The 20,630-nt window shown below is 35.6% G+C and overlaps 1 protein-coding gene and 1 pseudogene across 1 annotated transcript; both read right to left on the bottom strand.

The window, feature by feature from the left end:
* Positions 1-4,924: 4,924 nt before the first annotated feature.
* On the bottom strand, positions 4,925-5,849 carry LOC110151783 (olfactory receptor 4A47-like). Its single transcript, XM_020915193.2, has one exon. The coding sequence runs from the start codon at positions 5,847-5,849 to the stop codon at positions 4,932-4,934; it is 918 nt and encodes a 305-aa protein (XP_020770852.2). The 3' UTR covers positions 4,925-4,931.
* An 11,278-nt stretch (positions 5,850-17,127) lies between these two features.
* LOC110151787 (olfactory receptor 4A47-like) lies at positions 17,128-20,074 on the bottom strand (annotated as a pseudogene).
* Positions 20,075-20,630: the final 556 nt, after the last annotated feature.

Below are 20,630 nucleotides of genomic sequence, written 5' to 3' on the forward strand. Positions count from 1 at the left end.
TAAAGATGGGTTAAAAAATTAAGTATTTTAAAATGTTGCTTTAAAAAAGTAAAATTTTAAAAGTATTTGGAAGCATATGGAATTTTTCAAGATTGATGTGATAGAAAAAATAAAATATTAAAGAATATTAAAATGACATTTATATTAAACACTCATCATAACAAAAATGATATAGCAAAGTAATATTTGTAGTATACATATGCATATATATATATGTGTGTGTGTGTGTCTGTGTGTGTGTGTGTGTGTGTGTGTGTTTAGGTGTTTATATATTTCATGTAGAAAGAGCTAATCAAATTTATCAATAGAAGAAGAATTAAAATAATTGATAAGGTCTATACAGTGAATTCTATGTTCAATATATTGTGCAAGAAACAGAACACAAATACAATTAGGTAACTTTTCCTGACTTCAGGGAGATTATTTTAAAAAAATATAGTCTTAATTAATAAGTGAAGAATGTTTACCTTTTCACTTGAAATGACTATACAGTTTTGAAAACTAATTTTCTGTCTTGGTCATTTGGGCTACTCTCACAGAATCCGTCGGCTGGATGATTTAAACAATAAACGTTTTCTTTTCTTTTCTCTGGCTTGGGGTCTAAGAAGTGTTAGTCACTCAGCCCTGTTTGACTCTTTGTGACCCCATGGACTGTATAGCCCTCCAGACTCCTCTGTTCATGGGGTTTCCCAGGCAAGAATACCGGAGTTTGAAGCCATTTCTTTCTCCAGGGGATCTTCCTGACCAACCCATGTCACCTGCATTGCCAGGTGGATTCTTTATTATTTGAGTCACCTGGGAAACCCTCAGAAGTCCAAGATTAAGATGCTGGCAGATTTCATGGCTGATAAGGTTCCCACCCTACTTCATAGTGGAAGTGAAAGTCACTTAGTTGTGTTCCACTGCTTGCGACCCTATGGCCTATACAGTCCATGGAATTCTCCAGGTCAGAACACTGGAGTGGGTAGCCTTCCCCTTCTCCAGGGGATTTTCCCAACCCAGAGATCGAACTCAGGTCTCCGCATTGCAGGCAGATTCTTCACCAGCTGAGCCACTAGGGAAGCCCTCACCCACCCCCGCCAGTTCATATTTCAGTTAGTTCAGTTCAGTCGCTCAATCGTGTCCAACTCTTTGCGACTCCATGAACCAGCACGCCAGGCCTCCCTGTCCATCACCAACACCCAGAGTCCACCTAAACCCATGTCCATTGAATCAGTGATGCCATCCAACCATCTCATCCTCTGTCGTCCCCTTCTTCTCCTGCCCTCAATCTTTCCCATCATCTAGTTCATAAGTTGCCATCTCTCGGCTGTGTCTTCATATGGCGGAAGGCTCAAGTGAGTTCTTAAGTTCTCTTTATGAATGTATTAATCCCATTCATGAGGACTCCACCTTCATGATTCTAGTCATTTCTGAAAGGGCCCAACTTCAGATACCACTACATTGTAAAGAATTTATTATAAAGGAATGAACTTATGATTCTGGAAAAGGGCACACATTTTCAATCTATACCAACATTGAAAGGTGGAGGAATAACAAATAAATTTTGGTAAATCCAAAAGCTTGTTGTTATTTGGTGAATAATATTATATTATGTTTGAGAATACTTTGAAATAATACAGAATATCTCCATGTAACAGAGATAAAAATCAGGATATGAGGTTTCTCATAAAGTGTGATTTAATAGTGTGTGGGTGTGTGCATGCTCAGTCTTGTCCAATGTTTTGCCAACCCATGATTGTAGCCCACCAGGCTCCTCTGACCATGGGATTTTTCAGGCAAGAACACTGGAGTGGGTTACCACTTCCTTCTCCAGGATTTACTAGTGGAAATCACACATAACCACATAACCTTAGCTCCTCATAAGGCCAGACAAAGTAAGACAGGCATAATATTTATTTGACCACACAGTTCAGATCATTCTGAGGCAAGCAGTATTTATAAATATTTGGGCTTCCCTGGTGGCTCAGTGGTAAAGAACCCACCTATCAATGCAGGAGACAGGGGTTCAATCCCTGAGTTGGAAAGATCCCTTGCATAAGTAAAGGACAACCAACTCCAGTATTCTTGCCTGGAAAATCCCATGGATAAAGGAGACTGTCAGGCTACAGCTCATAGTGTTGCAAAAGATTTGGGCATGACTTAGAAACAAAACAAAAAAACAACAAATATTTATTTCAAGCCTGATTCAGAGAGAGAGGATTTTATGAATAATGTCTCTGTGAAATAAATCAATATATTCTGGCCTTTTTTAATATCCTAGTAACCTGCATTTTAATAATAAGAGAGATAAGAATGGCATATATTGTCAGCATCTTTCTTAAAAATTGTATCACCAAAATATCTAGTTTTGAGCTGTGTACTTCTTGTCTGAAGCTCATGGATTATGCTAAATTTAAATATGAAAGATTCAGCTTGGGTATCTCTAGAAGGCTATGGAAAATAATAAGAAAAAAAAATGATGATGGGAATACGGGAAAATAGCAGAGTTATTACCAGATATCCTAAACTATCTGAAAAATTAATGAATCACTTTTATTCTTTTTCTTTATTTATTTTAATTGGAGGCTAATTACTTTACAATAAAGTGGTGGATTTTGCTATACATTCACATGAATCAGTCACGGGTGGACATGTGTTCCCCATCCTGAACCCCCGGCACACTTCCCTCCCCATCCCATCCCTCAGGGTCATCCCAGTGCACCAGCCCCGAGCACCCTGTCTCATGCATCAAACCTGGACTGGCAATCTATTTTGCATATGGTAATATACATGTTTCAATGCTATTCTCTCAAATCATCCCACCCTCGCCTTCTCCCACAGAGTCCAAAAGTCTGTTCTTTATATCTGTGTCTCTTTTGCTATCTCACATATAGGGTCATCATTACCATCTTTCTAAATTCCATATATATGCATTAATATACTGTATTGGTGTTTTTCTTTCTGACTTACTTCATTCTGTATAATAGGCTCCAGTTTCATCCACCTCATTAGAACTGATTCAAATGCATTCTTTTTAATGGCTGAGTAATATTCCATTGTGTATATGTACCACAGCTTTTTTATCCATTCATCTGCCAATGGACATCTAGGTTGCTTCCATGTTCTGGCTATTGTAAACAGTGGTGCAATGAATGTTGGGGTGCACGTGTCTCAATTCTGGTTTCCTTGGTGTGTATGCCCAGAAGCGGGATTGCTAGGTCATATGGCAGTTCTATTTCCAGTTTTTTAAGGAATATCCCCACTGTTCTCCATAGGGCTGTACTAGTTTGCATTCCCACCAACAGTATAAGAGGATTCCTTTTTCTCCGCACCCTCTCCAGCATTTATTGTTTATAGATTTTTGATAGCAGCCATTCTGACCAGAGTGAGATGGTACCTCATTGTGGTTTTGATTTGCATTTAATGAATCACTTTTATGAAAATTTAACTTATACCTGGTCTTTTTGAGGATATAGGATTATGCAATTGAGAGTATGATTAAGATTTGGTTATATTTTTGCATTTATATTTTGTTTATTATTTTTATAAATTTGGCTTCCTTACATTTAATACTTATAACTCTGAAGCACCATTCTACTTCAATGTTAACATGCTAAGCAATATAAAAAAATAATATATTCAAGGTATATTGTAATTACAAAACTAAGATAGATACTTCAAAATTAATATAGGCTGTCTTTGCCTGCAGAGGAGTGAGCAAAATTTTTATGTCATACTACTAATATTATTTTTCCTAAATATGTAATGAATCTTATTAGTTCTGAAAAAGATCATATTATTTGAGAGAAGTTTGAGAAAACTTACACCAACTAAAATCTACAGTATAAACTATACCTTGATTTATATATAGCATATGAATTTATAGTCTTATAGAGACATATGTACATATGTGCCATTTAGAGTTGCAAAGTGCAATGTGTTTCAAATTTCTCTCAAATAATATAATCTTTTTCAGAACTAATAGGATTCATTACATATTTTGTGGAGATTCCTTAAAAAAACTGGAAATAGAACTGCCATATGACCCAGCAATCCCACTCCTGGGCATACACACCAAAGAAACCAGATCTGAAAGAGACATGTGTACCCCAATGTTCATCGCAGCACTGTTTATAATAGCCAGGACATGGAAGCAACCTAGATGCCCATCAGCAGATGAATGGATAAGGAAGATGTGGTACATATACACCATGGAATATTACTCAGTCATTAAAAAGAATTCATTTGAATCAGTTCTAATGAGATGAATGAAACTGGAGCCCATTATACAGAGTGAAGAAAGTCAGAAAGATAAGCACCAATACAGTATACTACGGCATATATATTGAATTTAAAGAGGTAGTAATGATAACCCAATATGCAAACCAGAAAAAAGAGACACAGATGTACAGAACAGACTTTTAGACTCTGTGGGAGAAGGCGAGGGTGGCATGTTCTGAGAGAACAGCATTGAAACAAGTATACTATCAAGGATGAAACAGATCATCAGCCCAGGTTGGATGCATTAGACAAGTGCTCAGGGCTGGTGCACTAGGATGACCCAGAGGGATCAGATGGCAAGGGAGGCGGGAGGGGGGATCGGGATAGGGAACACATGTAAATCCATGGCTGATTCATGTCAATGTATGGCAAAAACCACTATAATATTGTAAAATAATTAGCCTCCAACTAATAAAAATAAATTTAAAAAAAGAAAGTGTGACAATCTTAAAAGTGTATTTGAAACAAAATATATATTTTGACCTATGAAATTATGAAAATTCCTAAAAGTGTATTATCATCATTGGAAGTGTTCACATAATAAATGATTTCATTATAGCAAAGGTATTAACCCTGAGTAGTAATTTAATACACTTAAATAATTACACATGATTTTCCTGTTAAGAGCAATTATTCACTGAAAATAGGTGATACATTTTCCTGCTGCCTCATTTTCTTTTTCTGGTCCAGAGCTTTTTCATGGCATTTTTCATTTCACCATTTCTCAATGTATAGATGAGTGGGTTCAACATAGGGGTGATAATGCTGTAAAACAGAGTCAAGGATTTATCAATGGACAAGGTAGAAGGAGGTCTCATATACATAAAAATGCAGGGCACAAAGAAGAGGACCAGCACAGTAATTTGGGAGCCACAGGTGGACAAGGCTCTGTGCCTCCCTACCTGACCAAGATTCTTCAGGGAGCACAGAATGACCGCATAGGAGACGAGTAAGAGAGAAAAGATGATCACACATATGGCCCCGTCATTGGTAAGCACTGCAATGCCAGTAACTTGAGGGTCAGTGCAAGCAAGTTTCAACAAAGGGTACATGTCACATATGAAGTGGTCAATGACATTGGGGCCACAGAAGGGGAGATTGTAGACAAGGAGAGGATGAAATACACCATGTAAAAACCCACCAATCCAGGTCAACAACAGCAACAGAACACATACTCGCTTATTCATGATGGTCAAATAATGCAAGGGTTTGCAGATGGCCACGTAGCGGTCATAGGCCATGACCACCAGGAGGAATATGTCAGCACCACCAAAAAAGTGCCATATAAAAAGCTGGGTCATGCAAGCTTGGAAGGAAATGGTTTTCCTTCCATACAGTAAGTCTATAATCATATTTGGTGTGACTGTAGTAGAATAAATAGCATCCATAAATGATAAGCAGCCAAGAAAGAAGTACATAGGGGTATCCAGGATTGGACTGGCCACCACAGTCAGGACAATAAGTAGGTTGCCCACCATTGTCACAATATAGATGAACAAGAACACGACAAATAATATTTTCTGGCCCTGGATGCTTTGAGTGAGCCCCAAAAGGACAAATTCAGTTACATTGTTCCTTTGTTCCATAGGTGCTTCTGCCTGTATTATTTTCAGAGTTCAGGTCAAAATTACCTGTAAATATAATTGTTATTAGTGAATCCTGCAGTCTTAAGATAATTCACTCATATATTCAATCAATGAGAATTATAGTTTATTATGATCCAATAATTCCAGATACTGTAATAGAACGCTGAGTAATACATTGCCCTGCACTTCAAAAATCTTAAAGAGCAGCAAATAATTAAAATACCTATGTGAGAAAAGAACACATTACTAAGTAAATGAGTTGTTACAATCTCCTTCCATTTGGAAGTTGATAAAATTGTACCTTTAATTAATACCTTATATAAAAATACATGTTGATTAAAGATTTAATAAAAAAAGAAAAGTAAATTACTTTTATTTTGCTTTCTATTTATTAGGAAGATGATTTCCTTAATTCTAGCAGAGGAAGACTCTTAGCCAATCATTGGAATTCCAAATAGCTACATTTGAGAATTTTAGATTTCTTTTAAGGATTTAGGAAAAGATACAACAGCACCAACTGACAAAATAAACTGGAAAAAGATTCACATTGTATGGAATAAGCATAGATTTAATACATAAAACAGAATTATCTCTAAGCAGTTTGCAAGTAAAAGTGTAAATAAAAATGTAAACAGATATTTAAAAGAATAATGCATCTAAGTGGCCAACAAACATAAAGGAATTCTTAAACTTACTTGTGAACAGAAAAGTAGGAACTGAAGTAATATCTTGCTGGCTACAGTATCATCTTGAGTTTTGAAATGCTTCTGAATCAAGGTCTACAGATGCTACATCATCTTTTAATTTTAAGCAATGTAACAAACAATGTAAAGCATAGTAATTGAACCATTATCAGGTTTACAGAGATCTCTTCATGAAGATATCCCCAAATAGTTATACTTGAATCTAATTTGTAAGAAAACTTCATGTTAGAGAAAGAAACAGTCCAGAGCATTGGAAGGTGAAAATATCTAAAAAGAATATTACAAAGCAGAATCAATCATCACATATTTTAGTAATCACAACTAAACTAGATTTCTAACATGGCTGATTATAAAAATCACAAAATAAAACTCTTACTAGTCTAAATTCTCACAACACCTGTATATTCTTGAAAACAGAAAACCTAGTGCAGAACCTTGTATACAAACACAATTGTTGGGTTACCTGCATAAGAACACAGCCATCCGATCCAAGTTCTGGCCTCTGATATTTTCTCCTTTTTGTCATAGCTGATGCCAACTCTGTGAACACAAAGAGCCACATGCATGCATCAGCACTCTGCATTGTACTGTTTTCATGTGGTCAGATCTTTCCATGTTTGCAAGAAATCAATTTATCTCAGTCATTCAGAAAAGCATTGTCTTTCAAATTGCTTGGCTTTTCAAAATGATTGTGAATGCCCTGTTACCCAAAGAACTCTGAGCATTGATTGTTGAACAGAAAAACAAACTATTTGTTGTTGGCAGGATTTGTCCCAAACACCAACAAATGTGAAATCAACATTTTTATTAGAGAGAAAACTGGAAATTGTTTACAAATTGTTTAACTAAAAATTTTGCTGTACAATGTTTTATACCAATCAAAGTGAAATAGTGAAGTAATCTGAATAGCATATCAATTCTTCATCAATTTTAAAATACTCTCTTCATCTTGAACTTTGGGTTTTCTGAAGACCGGAGAATAATTTCATAACATATACTTCATTATGATTTGAGCCCACTATTTAAATTATCAAAAGTCTGTCATGTGAGGTGAGGGAAAAGGCCCACAAATACCTTTTCTACATTTGAAATAGGGCACATATTATTGAGTCATTCAACTGGTGCATCTCCAAGGACAAGTCTTATCTAATTAAATTCATTTGGACCTTAAACATGATTTTGATGGTGCACTCTTTACCTCCAGAGATGTCACCAGGATAATCAGCATGTAGAACAGGACTGAGAGAGTCCTCTCCTCTTGGGGAAAAGCTAACAGCTTGATGTCATTTCACCAAGAGAGAAATGTCCATTTCTGCAAAAATATGTAAACTTTCTTTTTAAAATAATGGCCTACAAAAGAGGCAAAACTATTCAAGTTTACGCTTTGTCTTTAAAAACCATATCTGATTTGACTTGTAGAAGATAATGGATGATAATATCAGAGGAGGTCATTTAAAACCTGTTTTAAATGTAGATAGTTTTCACATAGTTTGTCAACATAGCTTCAGAAAGGCAAATTGGGGGAATCTATGTTAATATGGAATTGGGGAAATAGAAATTTGGGGGACCATTATCCCATTCATCTCAAAGTGCTCATGAGCCTTCCCCAAGGTAGAGAATATATCATTCTGTGTCCTAATTGCAGTACAGTTCAAAGGACTTAAGTCTATGCATATATACAATGTATTGTATATTACAATTAAACAAGAAGCATATAATAAAAATAAAATTTTCTGATTATTTATAAATTAAACCACAGGTTACTCTTTAGTTCTGTCATTCTCTTTGTTAGTCTTTCTCTCTCTTTCTGTCTCCCTTATCTCTTTTTCGCTCTCTCTCTCTCTCTCTTTCTCTCAATCAGTTCAGTTTCTCAATGTGTCTGACTCTTTGCAACCCCATGGACTGCAGCATTCTAGGTTTCCCTGTCAATCCAACTCCTGGAGCTTGTTCAAACTGATGTCCAAGTCGGTTATGTCATCCAACCATCTCATCTTCTATTGTCCCCGTCTCTCACCTTCAATTTTTCCCAGCATCAGGGTCTTTTCCAATGAGTGGGTTCTTCACATCTGGTGGCCAAAGTATTGAAGTTTCCAGGAGAATAGGTTTATAATCTTCAATATTCTACTCTCAGAATTCTAACTGTTTTAGATGAAAATACTCAACTTCATCTCCTCAACTCAGAGACTAGACCAGGGTCTTTGGTGGTACAGCTCTCTGTTTCACAACATGGACATTCTTTAAAAAATAGTCAAACAGAAAACTCCTAGGCAGAAATCAAATTCTTTGTTTACCATTTCTCAGTGATCATTGTCAGCTTCCCCTGACATCTAGTGACTTGAAAATAATTGTCATATTTTTTTCACTGTTTCCTTATTGTTCAGTGACTATACAAGAATATTTATAGCAGTTCTATTCATGGTTTCTAATAGTTGAAAATAACCAAAATAACTCTTAATTGAGAAAGGGAAAAACAAACTGGGATACATGCTTGGAATGGAATACTATTTACTAATAAATGATTGAACTATTCATAGATAAAATAATATGCATAAATATCTGATGCATGGTACTAAGAAGAAGCCAAATTAAAGGGCTGTATAGTAGAAACAATTTTATAATAGAAAATGCAGGAAATTCACCAAAACTGTTAAAACTAATAAAAAATAACCCAACAAGGTTGCAGAATATAAAACCAATATAGAAAATTTATTGCATTTACATATATGAATAATGAACTATCCAAAAAGGAAATTAAGACATTAAGCTTATTTCTAATAGCAATAGTAAGAATAAAATACATAAGAATAAATTTAACCAAGGAGGTGAAAGATTTGTAAATCGACAATTATATGAACACAAAAAACTGTGGAAAACTCATAAAGTGATGGGAATACCATCTGACCTTACCTGTCTCCAGAGAAATCTGTATGCAGGTCAGGAAAGCAACAGTTAGAACTGAACATGGAATAATGGACTGGTTCCAAATTGGGAAAGGAACACATCAAGGCTGTATATTGTCACCTTACTTATTTAACTTGTATGCAGGGTACTTCATGTGAAATGTTGAACTGGGTGAAGCACAAGCTGGAATCAAGATTGCCAGGAGAAATATAAATAACTTCAGATACACAGATGAAACCACACTTATGGCAGAAAGAGAAGAAGAACTCAAGAACCTTTTGATGAACATGAAAGAGGAGAGTGAAAAAGCTGGCTTAAAACTTAACATTCAAAAACTAAGATCATGGCATCTGCTGCCATCACTTCATGGCAAATAGATGGAGAAACAATGGCAGACTAATTTTCTTGGGCTCCAAAATCACTGCTGATGGTGACTGCAGCCATGAAATTAAAAGACAGCTGCTCCTTGGAAGAAAAGCTGTGACAAACCTGGACAGCATATTAAAAAGCAGAGACATTACTTTGCCAACAAAGGTCCGTTTAGTCCAAGTTATGGGTTTTTCCAATAGTCAGGTATGGATGTGAGACTTGGACTGTAAAGAAAACTGAGCACCAAAGAATTGATGATTTTGAACTGTGGTGTTGGAGAAGACTCTTGAGAATCACTTGGACTGCAAGGAGATCCAGTGAGTCTATCCTAAAGGAGATCAGTCCTGGGTGTTCATTGGAAGGACTGATGTTGAAGCTGAAGCTCCAATACTCTGATCAACTGATGCAAAGAACTCTCACTGGAAAAGACCCTGATGCTGGGAAAAATTAAAGACAGGAGGGGAATTGAATGACAGAGGATGAGATGGTTGGATGACATCACTGGCTTGATGAACATGAGTTTGAACAAGCTCTGGGATTTGGTAATGGACAGGGAATCCTGGCGTGCTGCAGCCCATGAGGTCTCAGAGTTGGACATAACTGATCAACTGAACTGAACTGAGCTGAATTATATGAAATACATAAATTAAATTCAAGACACAAATTAATGGAAAGGTATCCTGAGTTCATCAATGGAAGAGTAAATATTATAAAAATGTTCACACCACTTAAATCAATCTACAGATTAAATTGTTCTTGTTGTTCAATCTCCAAGTTGTAATCAACTCTGTAACCCCAAGGACTATTGCACGTCAGGGTCCTTTGTCTTAAACTGTCTCTCAGAGTTTTCTCAAATGCAGTCATTGAGTCTGTGATACTATCTGACAATCTCATCCTTTGTTGCCCAATTTTCCTTTTGCCTTCAATCATTCCCAGCATCAGGGTCTTTTCCAATGAGTTGGCCCTTTGCATCAGGTGGCCAAAATACTGGAGGTTCAGCTCCAACAACAGTTCCATCAATGAATATTCAAGGTTTCCTTTAGGATTTACTGGTTTGAACTCCTTGCAGTCCAAAGGACTCTAAAGAGGCTTCTCTAGTACCACATTTTGAAATGATCAATCCTTCAGTGCTCAGCCTTCTTTCTGGAGCAACTATTATAATTCATGACAACTAGAAAAATCATATCTTTGGCTATCTGAACTTTGGTGGTCAATGTCTCTGCTTTTCAATACACTGTTTAGGTTTGTCATATTTTTCCTTCCAAAGAGCAAATATCTTTTAATTTCATGGCTGCAGCCACCATCTGCAATGTTTTTGGAACCCAAGAAAGTAAAATCTGACAGTGCTTCCACTTTTTCCCCTTCTATTTGCCATGAAGTGATGGGATCACAGGCCATGATTGTAGTTTCTTTTTCTGGAGAAGGAGATGACAACCCACTCTGATATTCTTGCCTGGAGAATTCCATGGATAGAGGAGCCTGGTGGACTACAGTCCATGAGGTCACAAAGAGTCAGACATTACTGAGTAACTAATACTAGATGGGACCAGATGCCATGATCATAGTTTCTTTTAACATTGAGTGTCACCCCAGTTTTTATATTCTTCTCTTTCACCCTCATCGAGAGGCACTTTAGTTCCTCTTCACTTTCTGTTGTTAGAGTGCTATCATCTGCATATCTGAGGCTGTTGATATATCTCCTGACAATCTTGATCCCAGCTTGTGATTCATTCAGCCTGACATTCCATGTGATGTACTCTGCATAGAAGTTAAATAAACAGAGTGATGATACATAGCTTTGACATACTCCTTTCCCAACTTTGAAACAATCTATCATTCCATGTCTGGCTCTAATGATTGCTTCTTGACCCACATACAAGTTTTTCAGAGAACAGATAAGGCAATCTGGTATTCCCATCCCTTTAAGAATTTTCCACAATTTATTGTGCTCCACACAGTCAAAGACTTTAGCATAGTCAGTGAAGCAGAAGTAGATGGATTTCTGAAACCCCTTTGTTTTTTCCATGATTCAGCGAATTTTGGTAATTTGACCTCTGTTTCCTCTGTCTCTTCAAAAGGCAGTTCCTACATATGGAAATGTTCAGTTCATGTACTACTGAAGCCGAGCTTGAAGGTTTTTGAGCATAAACTTACTAGCATGTGAAAGAAGTACAATTGTACAGAAGTTTGAAAATTCTTTGGCATTACCCTTCTTTGGAACTGGGATGAAAACTGAATTTTTCCAGTCCTGTGACCACTGCTGAGTTTTCCAAATTTGCTGGCATATTGAGTGCAACACTTTCACAGCAGTCTTTTAGGATTTTAAATTCCATCACCTCTACTAGATCTGTTTGAAAAAAATGTTTCTTAAGACCCACTTGCCTTAACACTCTATGATGCCTGGCTCTAGGTGAGTGACCACACCATCATGGCTATCCAGGTCATTAATGCCCTTTTTATATAGTTATTCTGTGTATTCTTGCCACCTTTTCTCAATTTGTTATGCTTCTGCTAAGTCCTTACCATTTCTGTCCTTTATTATGCCAATCCTTGCATGAAACGTTCCCTTGATGGCCTCAGTTTTCTTTAAGAGACCTCTAGTCTTATTCATTCTATTGTTTTTCTCTATTTCTTTGCATTCATTTAAAAAGGTCATCTCATCACTCCTTGCTATTCTCTGGAGCTCTGCATTCAGTTGGGTGTATCTTTCCATTTCTCCTTTGTTTTTCACTTCTCTCCTTTCCTTAGTTATTTGTAAAGACTCCTCAGACAACCACTTTGCCTTCTTGCATTTTTTTGATTGTTTGGGATGGGTTAGGTGTTTGCTGTGACCAGCATGCTTCTCAACAGAACTCTGTGAGACTTTGCCCTGCTTTGTTGTATATTCCAAGGCCAAACTCGCCTGTTATTACGAGTATCTGTTGACTTCCTACTTTTGCATTCCAATCCCCAATAATGAAAAGGACATCTTTTTCAAAGAAATATAAAAGTAATCATACTATTCCTATGAAATCACATAAGAACCAAAATAGCCAAAGTGATTTTGAGAAAGAAAATTAAATCTGGGGACATCACAGTTCCTGATTTCAAAATACATTATGTGAATATAGTAATCCAAAGAGTAGAGTGTCTCATGAAAAGAGACATATAGACCAACGAGCAGCATAGAAAGCTCAGAAATAGCCCCACTCATATACAATCAACTTATCCTTCAAAACAGGACCAAGAATACACTATGGAGAAAGGATGCATTGCATTGGGAAAACTGGATATCCATATGCAAAAGAATGAAATTGCATCTAAGCTGTAGTTTGAATATTTGTGTTCCCAAATTCACAACTTGAACTCCAATTGTTCAATATGGTAATTTTAGGAAGTGGAGCATTCGCGGAATGATTAGATCATTAGGGCTCTGCCTTAAATAATAAAATTAATGTTCTTATAAAAGAGGAATGTCAGTAAGCATGTGCAACATTTGGACCCTTTGTACACTGAAGGTGGGAATATAAATTGATGCAACCACTATGACAACAAAGCAGTCAATCATAAAGGAAATCAGTTCTGAATATTCATTGAAAGGACTGGTGCTGAAGCTGAAGCTCCAATACTTTGGCCACCTGCTGTGAAGAACTGACTCATTAGAAAAGACTCTGATGCTGGGAAAGATTGAAAGCAGGAGGAGAAGGGGATGATAGAGGGTGAGATGGATGAATGGCATTGCCTACTTGATAGACATGAGTTTGAGCAAGCTCCAAGAGTTGGTGATGGACAGGGAAGTCTGGTGTGCTGCAGTCTGGGATCACAAAGAGTCGGGAATGACTGAGTGACTGATGCAGCTGAACTGACTATGAAAACATATGCAAGTTCCTATAATAAAATAGAACTGCTGTATGATCCAGCAATTTCCCTTCTGTGTATACATCCATAGGAAATTAGTAAATATCTTGAATAGATATTGGTACTCCCATGTTAATTGAAATGCTATTCACAATAGCCAAAATATGAAAAATTCTAAATGCCTGTCGACAAATAAATAAAGAAGATGTACATAAATAGTGAATGATTATTAAGCCATAGAAAAGAAGAAAATGATGTCTTTGAGAATATGGATGAACCTGGAGGATATTATGAGAAATAAACAAAATACAAAAAAGACCCATACTTTATTATCTCACCTGTGTGTGGAATTTAAAAGTCAAATTCATGGAAGCAGAAAATAGAGTGTAGATTTTCAGGGGCTGAAGAGTGGGATAAATGGTAAAATGCTGTCCAAATGCTACAAACATCCAATTATGAGATGACTAAGTTCTGGAGATATAACTTACATGGTGAAATTGTTAGTCACTCAGCCATGTCTGACTCTTTGTGACCTCATGGACTGTAGCCTACCAGATTCCTCTGTCCATGGAATTCTCCAGGCAAGAATATTGGAGTGGGTTGCCATTCTCTTCTCCAGGGGGGGACTTCCAGACTCAGGGATTAAGCCCACATCTCCTGCATTGCAGGCAAGTTCTTTACCATCTGAGCCTCCAGGGAAGCCCAATATATATGGCAGCAATAGTTAATAATATAGTACTGTGTTCTTGAAATATACTGAATTTAGATTTTAGGATTCTTTTTTTAATACATTCATTTATTTTAATTGGAGGCTAATTACTTTGCAGTACTGTAGTGGATTTTGCCATACATTGACATGAATCTACCATGGGTATATTTGTATTCCCTCTTTTATTTTTCTTTCTTTCTTTCTTTTTTTGTTAAGAATTCTAAAATCAGGATGGGAAACAAAACATTTTAGGATTCTTAACAAAAAAAGAAAGAAAGAAAACAACAAAAACAAGAAAACTAATTTTTTGAGATGATGAATGTATTAATTAGGTTATCTGTGGTAATCATTTCACAATATATACATATATTAATTCATCCTATTGTACATCTTAAACATTTATCATTTTGTCAACTATATATATTTCAAAATACATTATGGTTGGAAATTTGGTTGGAAAAAAGAAACCAAAGAACATTCTAGAAAAATACAAAACTATAGGAATAGGAATGGATCAGTGTTTGCCAGGACCTGGGTGTGAAGTGAGGAGATGAATATAAAGGTATATGGAGAATTATTTTTGGTGATGAAACATTTTTCGTTTTGACTGTGATGGTGGTTACACAACTGTATGTATTTTGTCAATACTTGCAGAAATTGGATCAATAAAGATAAATAATATATTGTGAAGATTCTACATTATGTAAAAATGGAAAGCAAAAAAATTCCCTACACTGAAACAACAGACACTTGGAAAATAGAGGGTAGAACATTATTTTTAATCTTAGCATAAAAAGCAAACTAAAAAGGATAAAATTTGCAAGAAATACATGAAATCTATAAGAATGCAAAAGTAGAAATGTTAAGTGGACAGACTTACCCAGTTAGTGGATAAAAACCTTCAATTTTCTAAAGATATAAACTCTTTCTGAAGCAAATCTTATAGGAAACACTACCTAAACTTAGTTTTTACTAACTTGACTGAAATTTAATTTTAAAATATAAATATACAAGAATAGATACAGTTCCAACAGGAAATACCAATGAAAGAAACCTAGGCATATTAGATATCAATGAGTATTTTAAATCAAATCCAATTATATCATGTATTAAATGGTACATGGATAAAGAGATCAGTGGAACATCATAGAAGCCTGAATAAGATACAACCATATGTCATAATTCAGAGTACAATGTCCAGATAGCAAACAAAATCCTGAGGAAGCTATATACAGCTATAAAAATGGTCATCAAAAAATAATTAAAGTGTATTACCAACTTAAATCCTTACAACACAATATAGGTGGTTCAAAAGTTTAAATATAGAATATAAAACAATAGAAAATTTAAAAAAATAAATGTTGAAAGAATATGAAGATATTACGGTGATACTGAAATAGGGAAATTCTTTCTATTCGAGAAGTTAACTCCAAAGAAAATGTTGTTAGACTTGATTAGGTAGATGTTAAGTATTTCTACATAGCCAAAAATTTTTGCACAGTATAAAAAATTAAAAACAAATCACAAGTTGTAAAAATAATTCCACACAAATGGTCAATATGATAATATCTCTACTACCATCAAAATCAGAATGGAAAATAGAAACGTTTTAAATAAAGGGAATAGATACTCAAAGTTTCAATTAAAGTGTACAAATGAAACAATGCCTTTCTTCAGATTCTTAAGCATTATAAATATTTATGAAGCACTGGTTGTGTAAAATCTAATTAGACTGTTATTTTCCAGAATGAGGGGAGTGATGAATTTGGTACAAGCTCATGGATGGCATTTAGGCAATAACTGTGCAGATCACCATTTTAAATATATACACCAGTTGACTCATGATTCCACTGCTAGGGAATCATACTTTAAATATCACAAAAAGAGTTCACTGCAGAATTATTTATTATAGAAAAATTTGGGGAAATATAAAGAGGACTGGATATTTCATTGTTAGTGTATTGTCATAAAGTTAAGAGCATGAGACACCTGAGAATGAGCTAGATCTATATAGATTTATATGTAAAGATCTTGAGGAGACTGAGAAGTAAAATGCAAAATTTATATACAAAGGCATAAACACAAGACATATTTGAAATATACTTGTATTGGTAAAGATGATTGCTTAAACAATCTCAGATAGAGTATAGAGACTGCATTGGGAAGGACTGGGAGACACTGGTTTAAGATGGGGTGGAGGTTTATTTTGTACCACTCCATTTTATAACTTCTGCTTTTACTATTTTTTATTATTATTCAACACACCTTGAATATTTATCTAAGAAATTAAAATTTTACACAAAAATGTCATATGTAAGGTAAACAAATTGAATACAGAAGGATAATCAGAATATCACTAAATATTTTAAATAATACAATAAATGAATGAAGTTAAAGACAATATGATCTGAAATAAAATTATGAAAAAGTAGTAAAAGTAAATTCAGAAATTAGTTAATAATTACTGTAATAGTAAGAAAATGCTGATTGCTTCATTATGTATTACTTATTGACTCTCTACTGAAAAATATTCCATCTTTCCAGGTGCAATGATAAACCAAATATTATACAGTTTACATTCTTCCAGGGAAACTATTATAAGTCACATGAACATATAGTTTATTCTTCAATAATAATTACTGTAAATCCTTTTAAGACAGGAACAGTTTGCATCAGATTTATGAAGATATTGAACTTCGGGAATTTGGCCAAATGCTAATTTATTTTCTTCGTGATGGATAATGAACATATTCAATAGTTAATTTCCCTTTTTTTTTTTTCTCCAGAGCATCCTTTTCTTCATAGCATCCATCATCTCTGAGTTTCTCAGAGTGTAGTTTAATGGATTCAGCATGGGGGTTATGACTGTATAAAACACGCTCAATGATTTGTCAGTGGGAAAGATCTTAGCAGGTCTTGCATACATGAAAATACAGGGGACAAAGAAGCAGACAACCACAGTGATGTGGGAACCACAGGTCTGGAAGGGCTTTCCGCCTCCCTTCCTGACTCAGGTTCTTCAGAGAGTGCAGGATGACTCCATAGGAGATGAGTAAGAGCAGAAACACAATAGTGCAGATCAGTCCTCCATTGGCCACAACTAAGATGCCAATGACATAAGTGTCAGTACAGACAAGTTTCAATAAGGGGTACATGTCACACATAAAGTGATCAATGACATTGGGGCCACAGAATGGGAGCCCATAAACAGTGCTAAGTTGAATTACTGAGTGCAGAAATCCTCCAACACAGGACACCAGCAGAAGTACAACACACACGCTCTGTCTCATGATGACCAAGTAATGCTAGGGCTTACAGATGGCCACATGGTGGTCATAGGCCATGACCAACAAAATGGCAGTCTCTGATCCACCACAAAGAAATGCTATGTAAATAGCTGAGTCATGCAACAGTTAAAGGATATGATATTTCCCCCAAGGAATAGGTCTAAAATTAATCTGGGAGAAATGGAAGAGGAATAAGTGGCATCCATAAACGATAAGCTAGCAAGAAAAAAGTACATTGGTGACTTCAGGGTCTTACTGACAGTTATAGTCACAGTTTCCCACAACAGTCAAAATGTAGAAGAGCAAGAGTACAGCAGAAAGGACTTTCTGTTCCTTTGGATCCTGTGTCAGGCCCAGAAGGACAAAATATGTTACATTGTTCCTCGGTCCCACCTAGTCTGTACAGGAGCTGAGTTTACCTGTTTGAAGCAGTTCACCTACAAAACAAGGTGGAAAAAAAATAAATATATTGAAAGTTTCATCTTTTTTATTCATGCCATTTTAACCATGTGTATGGAGTACCTATTTGTGTCCAATGTGTCATGGACATTTTAATTACCAAGTCAAATAAGGTACAGTTTCCTTCTCTCGGTGCTATGATGCATAATGAAAGATCAGACAACGCCAGACCCATGTAATAAGTGCCATCATAAGAATATTCACAAAATGCAAATGTCATAGTATAAAAATATACCAATCAATCTGAAGTCAGGGAAGACTTCTTTGAGAAATCAGTGCTTTAGCTGAGTTTTAAAGAAAAAGAGAAAGAACAGGAAAATAGAAAAGGAATTACATGAAAAGATGTGCTATTATGTCACAAAGATGTAATATTGAGACCCATACAAGCTAATTTACACATTCAGTGAGTAGATCAAACTATGAATAGATGGTCACTGCACTGAATTGTCTCAGAACACACTGAGACTTCTTTCTGAGGACTTTTAGTTGGACATTCCTCCTTTTCCTGACCAGCAAATGTTGCATTAGTCAAATTTTTATCTTCAGCTATATCTCTACCTTAATTTTCAAACTTATATGAGCAACATCTCCAGTTTTTGACATCTGTAATTTGGTATCAATTTACTATTTATGTGAAGAGTTGACTCATTGGAAAAGACCCTGATGCTGGGAGGCATTGAGGGCAGGAGGAGAAGGGGATGATACAGGATGAGATGGCTGGATGGAATCACCTACTCGATGGACATGAGTTTGAGTAAACTCTGGGAGCTGGTGATGGACAGGGAGGCCTGGCGTGCTGTGATTCATGGAGTTGCAAAGAGTCGGACATGACTGAGCGACTGAACAATGAACTATTACTATTTATAAACCTACATTTAAACTTTCCATAATGAAAAAGTTATTTTCCCTTTTATACTGCTGATGAGAATGCAAATTATTTCAACCACTATGGAAAACAGTATGGTAGTTACTAAAAACATAAAAATAATGTAACCATATCATCTCACAATCCCATACCTGCACATTTATCTAGAAAAGATGAAAATTCTAATTTGAAAAGATACACACACTCCAATGTTCATAGCAGTGTTATCTACAGTAACTAAGATATGGATGCAACCTATGTGTCCACTGTCCTTCAACAGATCAGTGAATAAAGATATGGAGTGTGTGTGTGTGTGTGTGTGTGTGTGTGTGTGTGTATAAAGGCAGATAAAATAGGAGTATGGAATTAACAAATACACACCACAGTACATAAAACATATAAACAGAAAAGATTTACTGTATAGGGCCAAGAAGTAAAACATCTTATAATAACCTAAAGCAGAAAGTAATTAGGAAAAAAATATATATATGTATAACTAAATCACTTTGTTGTACACCTGAAACTAACACAATATTGTAAATCAGCTATATATTAAAAAAAAATCATTTTCTCATTTCATTTAGTGCTGTACTTAGTTGCTCAGTCATTTCCAACTCTTTGTGATCTCATGGACGGAAGCCCGCCAGGCTCCTCTGTCCATGGGGATTCTCCAGGCCAGAATTCTCGGGTGGGTTACCATGCCCTTCTCCAGGGCATTGAGTGTTACCATCTTCATTATAATTGCTCAGACAAAGAAATCTCACATTATTTTTCCATCACTTATTTCCCTCAAACTATTTATTGGTAATATTAACAATTTCTGCTTTCTCTACTTTCAAAATATATTACATATTTGATAATGCCCTGCCATACCCATCCTATTTCCTCCCTGGCCCACTGCTATAGACTCCTAAGAAGTCTCTCCACTTTTATTCTCCCCTTCAACAATTTATTCTCTTGAAACAGCGTGAATTATACTCTTTAAATCTTCTTACGATTATATATCTCAACTGTTGAAAACTCCCACAGTGGATTTCAGTCACATCCTCACAATCACCTTTAACATTTACTGTTGCAAGAACAGTGATCTCCATTTTTTATTTGAAATAATTGCAGCTGAGATCATCTCATTAATTTGCCCCAAAACACAGATTGTAATTAACAAAGGTAAAACGGTGATATAAATTTGATTTATTTCAAAATGATTTAATATCTTCAAGTCACACAATTGTGACCCTGATTATCACAATTTATTAACAACCTTACCTTGAGGAGGCTAGTTCACAATCTGTAGTAAGATTTCAAGTTACTCAAAATGACCTGTAATTCTCTCATCCAATATGAAAAAGGAGGGCAAAGACCACATATTGCTTCAGGAAATATTTTATTACCTTCAGCTGTCTGTCCATCTTCTCAGTGGAATATTCTGTTACTCAGAAAATAGTTTTTATTTGTATGAGAGATTGTTTAAAGAAATTCCATGGCAACCACGGAAAAAGCAAAAGCTTGCCATGTTAGGATAATTTGTCAAAAGGAACAGCAAATCCTATATTTACATAAGATGGTAAAGACCAATTTCCCAAGAAAATATATCTCAAATAACTTATCTTCCTACTAATTTCAAGATATTACAGTACCATTCACTTGTTT

The sequence above is a fragment of the Odocoileus virginianus genome, unplaced genomic scaffold (assembly GCF_023699985.2).
Source record: "Odocoileus virginianus isolate 20LAN1187 ecotype Illinois unplaced genomic scaffold, Ovbor_1.2 Unplaced_Scaffold_32, whole genome shotgun sequence".
In the NCBI taxonomy this organism is placed as follows: domain Eukaryota; kingdom Metazoa; phylum Chordata; class Mammalia; order Artiodactyla; family Cervidae; genus Odocoileus; species Odocoileus virginianus.